This window comes from Nerophis ophidion, linkage group LG06, assembly GCF_033978795.1.
Source record: "Nerophis ophidion isolate RoL-2023_Sa linkage group LG06, RoL_Noph_v1.0, whole genome shotgun sequence".
Lineage (NCBI taxonomy): Eukaryota > Metazoa > Chordata > Actinopteri > Syngnathiformes > Syngnathidae > Nerophis > Nerophis ophidion.
The window spans coordinates 46,230,286-46,239,754 of record NC_084616.1 but is presented as its reverse complement, the minus strand read 5'-3'; the positions used below and the strand labels follow the sequence as shown (position 1 = coordinate 46,239,754).

The 9,469-nt window shown below is 37.4% G+C and overlaps 1 protein-coding gene across 1 annotated transcript; it reads left to right on the top strand.

The window, feature by feature from the left end:
* The first annotated feature begins 3,192 nt into the window (after positions 1–3,192).
* On the top strand, positions 3,193–9,469 carry rbp7a (retinol binding protein 7a, cellular). The gene is made up of 4 exons (XM_061903932.1): positions 3,193–3,338; positions 6,516–6,694; positions 6,835–6,936; positions 8,620–9,469. The coding sequence occupies exons 1-4, from the start codon at positions 3,266–3,268 to the stop codon at positions 8,677–8,679; spliced, it is 414 nt and encodes a 137-aa protein (XP_061759916.1). The 5' UTR covers positions 3,193–3,265; the 3' UTR covers positions 8,680–9,469.

Sequence of the window (9,469 nt, the reverse complement as noted above, 5' to 3'; positions counted from 1 at the left end):
GCCACAATACACCGCTTCCCACCTACATCTTTCTTCTTTGTAGGCTCCATTATTAATTGAACAAATTTCAAAAGATTCAGCAACACAGATGTCCAGAATACTGTGTAATTATGCGATTAAAGCAGACGACTTATAGCTGGGATCGGGCTGGAAGAACATGTCCGCTACAATCCATGACGCCACGCGCACGCGTCGTCATACGCGTCATTATACCGCAACGTTTTCATCAGGATACTTCGCGCGAAATTTAAAATTGCAATTTAATAAACTAAAAAGGCCGTATTGGCATGTGTTGCAATGTTAATATTTCATCATTGATATATAAACTATCAGGCTGTGTGTTCGGTAGTAGTGGGTTTCCGTAGGCTTTTAAGATGCATTAAGTAGTCATTTTTTCAACTTATTTAATTATACTTGTGGTATTCCTCAAGGTTCCAAAGTCTTCTCTTTTTCATCATTTGTGATCTTACACTGGTGGCCTGCGAGTTCAGTTCAAAAAACTTTTTGCAGCCGATTCTTCAAAACATTAGAGTGCTATCATAGAGATGATATTTAAATCCTGTAACTGACCAAGATTAAATGGATACTGTAGAGGATGCTGGTTCTCCAAATTATACAAAACAAGACCTAATAATAAGAAGTGCAGCCACCCAGTTCTTAGCTTTTGGGAAATATGGCCCCCAAAACAATTTAGCTGAATACCCAATGCTCTAAACCAGGGGTCTCAAACATGCGGCCCGCGGGCCACTTGCAGCCCGCGAGACGTTATTATGCGCACCGCACTTTGATATGACAATTAAACGTTGCTGCGACCCGCGAGTTTAATATTAACGGCGCTTAACAGTGTCATACTTGCCCACGTCCCCAATTTTCCCGGGAGACCCCTAAATTTCAGGGCACCAATTCTCTCGAAGCCCCTGTCGATTCATACCATATCAACAATATTCAGGGAAAGCCATAATGGCACTTTAGCGCCCCTACATCCTGAACTGGCAGCGTGCAAGCCCAGTTATATGTTGCATCTGGCCATGTAAGACGCACGTGTGTTATTACAAGATATATTTGATCAACAGCTACACAGGTCACACTGAGGGTGGCCGTAAAAAAAACTTTAATACTGTTACAACTATGTGCCAGACTGTGAACCCACACCAAACAAGAATGACAAACACATTTTGGGAGAACATCCGCATCGTAACACAACATAAACAGAACAATTTTCCAGAATCCCATGCAGCCCCGACTCTTCCGGGCTACAATATACACACCCCCGCTACCACCAACCCTCCACCCTCCCTACTTGCGTCGGTTGAGGTGTCGTATATTGTAGCCAGGGAGAGTCTGGGCTGCAAGGTATTCTGGGTATTTGTTCTCTTGTGTTTAAGTTGTGTTAGGGTGCGGAAAATCTCCCAAAAAGGGTTTGTCATTCTTGTTTGGTGTCGGTTCACAGTGTGGCGCATATTTGTAACAGTCTTAAAGTTGTTTCTACGGCCACCCTCAGTCTGACCCGTATGACTGTTGAACAACTACGTCTTGCGGCCCCTGACGTAGTTCTGCACAAGTCTCATACAACATGTAGAAGCGTGCGCGATGACATGTAGTAGAGCAGTAGCCCTCTTCTAGGGGATGCTTGAACCCCTGGGGGCACTTGGAGGTATGCCAAGGGGCAAGTGAGATTTATTATACAATTATTATAAAAAATAGCAGCAATTCATAAATCCTTTTATAAATATATTATTGAATAATACTTCAACAAAATATGAATGTTAGTGCATAAACTGTAAAAAAAATAATACAACACTCCAACATTCAGTGTTGACAGCTAGACTTTTTATGTACATGTTCCATAAATAATGATGTTAAAGATTTATTTTTTTGTGAAGAAATGTTTAGAATTAAGTTAATTAATCCAGATGGATTCTATTACAATCCCCAAAGAGGGCACTTTAAGTTGATGATTACTTCTATGTCTAGAAATATTAATTTATAATTGAATCACTTGTTTATTTTTCAAGTTTTTAGTTATTTCATATCTTTTTTTCCAAATAGTTCAAGAAAGACCACTACAAATGAGCAATATTTTGCACTGTTAAACAACTTAATAAATCAGAAACTGATGACATAGTGCTGTATTTTAGTTCTTTATCTCTTTTTTTCCAACCAAAATGTTTATATAAGTTTATGATTACTTGTATGTGTAGGAATCTTAATTTATAATTGAATCACTTGTTTATTTTTCAACAAGTTTTTTGTTATTTTATATCTTTTTTTCCAAATAGTTCAAGAAAGACCACTACAAATTAGCAATATTTTGCACTGTTATATCAATCAATCAATCAATCAATGTTTACTTATATAGCCCTAAATCACTAGCGTCTCAAAGGGCTGCACAAACCACAACACAAACCACTATGACATCCTCGGTAGGTTATACAATTTAATAAATCAGAAACTGATGACATAGTGCTGTATTTTACTTCTTTATCTCTTTTTTTCAACCAAAATATTTTGCTCTGATTAGGGGGTACTTGAATGAAAAAAATATTCACCGGGGGTACATCACTGAAAAAAAGTTGAGAACCACTGCATAAGGTAATACAGCAGTTAGCCATATTGACATAAACATTTATTTAATAAAAATACATGAAGGCGCATAAGTAAGTGACCAGTGCTCTCCTAACTACAGGGTGGATACAACAAAACGTTTTAAAGCATGGATCATTCAAACTAAATGTCACCTGGTAACGTAATTACACTCTTGTAGAACAACATTAACATGTTTTTGTGTGCAACATTTGCACTTTCAATCTGGAGGCCGTTCTTCATGCCACAGTGCTAGTCAGTACCAGTGTCAATATGATGTTTGTTTCTTGACAGACAGGTGTGTCTCTTCAACCAGTCTGTGATAACAAGGTAGCAAATGTACACGGTTGCTTTTTGGGCCTGCAGCCAGCTAGAAAAATGTTTTGTCCTACTGATAGCAAGTGAATGTGTATTTTATTTGTGATATCTCATCATAATATTAGACACAGTATATGTCCGAGCTGTTAAGATTGTCTTGTGTTGTCTGCAAGAGAAGCCACGAAAGCATGTATTAAGAGCTTCTTGACGTACTTAATTACACCTGTTACACCAGCTCCCTTTTGATGGGAGGAACGCCTACTTCTAATACCTCCAGTGGAAAAACAACATTATTAGGAGAACTGCTTTGTGGATTAGTCGCTACAAACCCATTTTGGTATATGCCTGCCCGGGGTCAGCAAATATGTTTTCCAGGTTCTGTGGCACGTGGGACATGATCAGCAATGTCAACTTTGAGGGCTACATGATTGCATTAGGTAAAATATTGAAATTTTGATGTTCTTCTGTTTTTGACTTTGTGTGTGTGAAACTAATGGGGGTTTTTTTTAGCTAATACCTGTGTATAGACAAAAGCATAGGGACACTTTTCAGCAATATGATTATTTGTCTATTTATACAGAAAACAACTTTGTTCTGATTGAATACCAAATCCTATACAGCAGGGTTATTCAACTGGTGTCGCAAAACTTTTAAGTTCAGGTCAAAACTTGGGAGACGCTAGCAAGTACTCAAAAGCAAGCAAAACCACGACTTTGGTAAGCTCCGAAGCCATACTGCTTAATGGATTGTCGGCGCATTACGGCTACTATAGTCAGATGTACTGTGCTTAAACATAAGTTGTTGTTATGTTGTGTGTATAAAGACCCCCAAATTGCACCTATTGTGTCACACTGCGGTGAGGGAAGTCTTGTTTATTTTTCTGTCTTGTGATCTATGTATTTTATTTCGAAAAGCTATCCTCTTGTTTCAGATCACGGGTCCTTCCTCTTGTGTCACCAGTCTGACGTCATCCTTGATTCCTGATTGTTTCCACCTGTTCCCCATCACTTCCACAACCTATTTAAGCTCACTTCTCCGTTTGTTTTTTGCCAGATCGTCTCGTCTATCGTGCCTTCTAGCGTCCATGTCCATGTCCATGTCCATGTCCATGTCCACATCCTTGATTCCCTCCTTGCCTTGCTCCTGTTTTTTCTTGTTCTCCCTATTTTTTGATCATAGCAGTTATTTTTTGCTGAAATTTTGAGTTTACTTTTTTCCTCCTTCGAGCGTCCTTAGTTTTCCTTCGTCGACCTAATTGGTGAGTTTTTTGTTATTCCAAATTTCGTTTTATTTCCTCATTGATTGAGTGGTTTTTTGTTTTTTCATAGATATTGTATTTGTACATGTTATTAGAGTTTATTTTTCCTCCTGTTGGAGCGCTTTTTGTTCATTCTTCTTGAGATTCTATTTTTGTTAGGTTATTTTCTTAAAGTAGTATTCCTCCTTATTTTTTGGAGTGATTTTTTTGAGTTAAGTGTTTATCCTCTGATTTATTTTCCGTACGTTATATATATTTTTGTGAAATACTTTTTTACCGGAGGTTAAAAGGTTATTTCAAAATAAAAGCTGTTATTTTTGGAAACTTCCTCTCTGCATCTGGGTCCTCTCAATTCCAAGTCGTAACATATTGGGAGACATAGTATCTGGCATTTAGTTTCTACTTACTATGCAAAACCAACTTTTCTTACCAACTGGTACCTACTGATGTATATTTGGGATCTGCATAAGACCCCCCAAAAAAGGGCAGCATGGTGGAAGTGGGGTTAGTGCATGTGCCTCACAATACAAAGGTCCTGAGTTCAATCCCGGGCTCGGGGTCTTTCTGTGTGGAGTTTGCATGTTCTCCCCGTGACTGCGTGGGTTCCCTCCGGGTACTCTGGCTTCCTCTCACTTCCAAAAACATGCACCTGGGGATAGGTTGATTGGCAACACTAAATTGGCCCTAGTGTGTGAATGGGAGTGTGAATGTTGTCTGTCTATATGTGTTGGCCCTGTGACGAGGTGGTGACTTGTCCAGGGTGTACGCCGCCTTCCGCCCGAAAGGGACAAGCGGTCGAAAATGGATGGGAAAGACCCGAAAATGTGTGCACGTTATTGTCCGTGCCGTTGTCAATAAGCTCTGTCTTTATCTCTATCCTCTTGGTGTGGGGCATTTATCCTCCGCTGTTTGCCTTCTAATACAAAGTAGCGTACAGTTATAACTAATATCTGTCAGTACAGTCGCTATGGAAGCGCTAAAAACTACCGGTACAACAATGGCCCTATGGTAAAGAAATGCTGGTATAGAGCAGTGGTTCCCAACCTTTTTTCAGTGGTGTACCCCCTGTGAAATTGTTTTTAATTCAAGTACCCCCTAATCAGAGCAAAGCATTTTTGGTTGAAAAAAACAGATAAAGTAAAATACAGCACTATGTCATCAGTTTCTGATTTATTAAATTGTATACAAAATATTGCTCATTTGTATTGGTCTTTCTTGAACTACTTGGAAAAAAAAATGTAAAAATAACAAAAAACTTGTTGAAAAATAAACAAGTGATTCAATTATAAATAAAGACTTCTACACTTAGAAGTAATCATCAACTTAAAGTTGTAACGACCTGGTTGCATGGTTATGCAGATTCGTTCTCCCATGAATGCAGACGAGCCTCGGACATAGCGTGAAGGTAAGAACAAATTATTTATTTAAAAATAAATCAGACCCTAACAAAGAAAAACTTGCTCAAAGCCCAGAATGCAAACAATAAAAGAGCTAGCATGGGAGCTAGAAAACAAAGGGCCTCGCGTGAAAGCTAGCAGGTACAGAACCGGGAACAAAAGTCGTCACTTGTTGTATGAACACAAACTACAAAGCCAGACAGACTGACGGGAAAAGGCAGGCTTAAATAATGACAGTGATTACAAAACAGGTGTGCGTCTGGACCAAACGGCAGGTGAAAATAGTACGTAGCTATGGAAACCAACTGAGAAGTGCACAAACAGACTCAAAAATCTAAATATAATATGATCTGGGCAGCGGATCATAACAAAAGTTTCCTCTTTGGGGATTGTAATAGAGATCTATCTGGATTCATCAACTTAATTCTAAACATTTCTTCACAAAAAAAGAAAACTTTAACATCAGTATTTATGGAACATGTCCACAAAAAAATCTAACTGTCAACAGTGAATATTTCATTGTTGTATTTTCTTTCACAGTTTATGAACTTACATTCATATTTTTTTGAAGTATTATTCCATCCATCCATTTTCTACCGCTTATTCCCTTTCGGGGTCGCGGGGGGCGCTGGCGCCTATCTCAGCTACAATCGGGCGGAAGGCGGGGTACACCCTGGACAAGTCGCCACCTCATCGCAGGGCCAACAAAGATAGACAGACAACATTCACACTCACATTCACACACTAGGGCCAATTTATTCAATAAATATATTTATAAAGGATTTTTGAATTGTTGCTATTTTTAGAATATTTAAAAAAAATCTCACGTACCCCTTGGCATACCTTCAAGTACCCCTAGGAGTACGCGTACCCCCATTTGAGATCCACTGGTATAGAGGAACTTGGACCACTGTAAACCACTGTTTTTGCTATCCATATGTAAATGTTATGTCTTCCAGATATTAACCCTTGCTTGAGGCCGATTGCTTTGAAATTGAAACTGAAGAAAGTGATTGATCAGCAGGGCGACCAGTACATCATCAAAACATGCAGCGTCTTGCGAAACTACACCCTCTCCTTCACAGTGTCCCAAGAGTTTGAGGAGTTCACAATGGGGTTAGACAACAGGCACATGAAGGTACAAATGTCACAGCAGGACTGCCCCCTGGTATAAATACTCTATGTGGTTATTCAGGACCACACAAAGCATTAAAGTTGTGATGCATCTCAGATACATTGTTTTTTTTTTGGCATATTCAAAGGTTATGTAATTTCCAGACACTGGTGACCTGGGAGGGAAACAAGCTGGTCTGTCAACAAAGTGGTGAGAAGAAGAACAGAGGATGGATTCACTGGATTGAAGAGGACAAGCTTCACCTGGTAGGAAGTTGACATCAATTGTTACACAAAACTATTATTCTATTCATTAGTGCCATGCAAGATTACTCATGGTATGTCAAAATTAACACTTTGATTCAAATTATTTCATCATTATTGTTCATCTGATTAAAAATGTTAATGCAATTAATGCAGGTACAGTAAAGAATAACTTAAAATCCCTACCTAGTATCAAAAAATAACATGAAATAAAAGTCGACCAACGTTTGAATGTATTATATCTTTTCATTAAAGCACTTCCATCTTAAAATACTTGATTAATAACACCAAAGGAGTAACAGGTCTATGTTGATGTTAAGATGTTTAATAAACATATTAAGTACTTTATATATATATATATATATATATATATATATGTATATACACACAGTACAGGCCAAACATTTGAACACACCTTCTAATTCAATGCGTTTTCTTTATTTTCATGACTATTTACATTGTAGATTGTCACCGAAGGCATCAAAATTATGAATGAACACATATGGCGTTATGTACTTAACAGAAACAGGGGGAAAAACTGAAAACATGTTTTATATTTTAGTTTTTTCGATATAGCAACCCCTTTTACCCCGCCTTCCGCCCGATTGTAGCTGAGATAGGCGCCAGCGACCCCAAAAGGGAATAAGCGGTAGTAAATGGATGGATGGATGGATGCTCTGAATACTGTTTTGCATATTCTTGGCATTCTCTCGATGAGCTTCAAGATGTAGTCACTTGAAAGGGTTTTCATTTCTTAGGTGTCATACTTTTGACCGGTACTGTGTATATATGATTTTTTAATTTTTTTTAAACCATTTTATACATTTTTGGGGTCCTAAATTAGTTATTTTAAAGCATAAAAATGACTACATGAACTAAAAATATCAATACTACATTAGTATTATCCACTAGAGGAGACCAAATCAATCAAACCAGGCTGTTCTGTATGCTGGCCACTGATTGGCTCAACCTCAGTCATCATTACTATATTGGATTAAAAGAGTGTAACAGTGACTAAATGATGTTATTTAGTGTCTTGAGGGCTCTGACAATTTTGAAAAATGTATTTAGAAGGTTGTAAATATTTTGTATGCCTTAGCTCCAACAATATTTGATTTATAATGAATGATTCTTTCTTTACGGTAATGCATTTAACGTGGTCAGGTAAGAAACCAATTAACAGCGATAACAAGGGACAACCATCTGTATCAATACTAAAAACGTATTTTTCCTAATATTTTTAATGTACATTTACATATTAGCCACTAAGAATATGAATGTTGTGTACCGTGTAATGTTGTAAGTGTAATGTTGTCGGAAAATAGGCGTGAACCTTTACTTGGATATGGACCAAAACGTAATTATTGCTTTTTTAGTGCAAGCCTCGCCCTTTGACAAAGTTCAATATAAGTTTATTTAAATAGATGTAATTTAATCCTGCTCTCTAGCAAATGAACAAATATATTTAAAACGTAACCAAAAAGCTATACAAATACATAACACTTGATAAATTACATACATATATATTATATAACATGTATTTAACTTTATTCCAGTATGAATACACCCCACATATAGCTGTGTTATTGTTGATACTTAGTGTTTAGACATTTTGTTTTCTGTTATATTTTTGTTTAACTTATTGGATGGATGGCATCTAATTATTTGATTTTGATCTTCATTCAGGAGATGTTTTGCGAAGGACAAATCTGCAAGCAGGTTTTCAAGAGAAGCTTCAGTGGTTGAAGTTCATCAAGATCCGAACAAGGGATAAGAACAAGAGTGTGGGGTATAGTGAAGTCTTAAGAAATTTACTTTCATTTTATAATTAATTGAAGACTTCCTTGTAAGGACATGTGTTTCACCACAAGAGAGCAACCTTTGCCCTTGGATAATGTTTGTCCAATTTAGCAACATGGTTCTGGAGTTCAGCATTATTGCTTGCCTCCAATCAGACGATTTTGTTTGGTTCAACTGAAGCTTCATGAGACGATCGTGAGATTAAACATTTTCTTTATCAACGCACTTTAACCCAGGGGCTTTCAAAAGGTTTCAAGGTGTTTGCTAATCCCAAACTGTTAACTCGTCCACATAAGGTTTGATTGATTGACTGAGACTTTTATTAGTAAATGGCACAGTACAGTACAATTGAGGTTTTTCCACTTGTTTAAGTCGGGGTCCACGTTAAGCAATTCATGGCAAGGAGCCAAAAAGAAATTAATTTTGCATTTGTTTTTCTTCATTTTTGTTTTCTCTTTCTTTATTTTTTTTATGCTGCGCCTTCCCTGAAATCTTGTGTAGGCCCCCCACAGGGGTTAAAAATATATGCTCCAGTTTATGTGTAAATGATACAAATTATGGATGATCATATCAAATGTGTTTGCTAAACTGTGGCAGACTCCATCTAGTTGTACGCGAAAGAACCACTTAATTAAAGTACAGTGTTTTATTGTACTGTATTCAAACACAGTGTCACTGTTAAAACTGTGTGTAGTGCTACAGTGGCCAGAATATTAAATATATTTGTTAAGTAAAA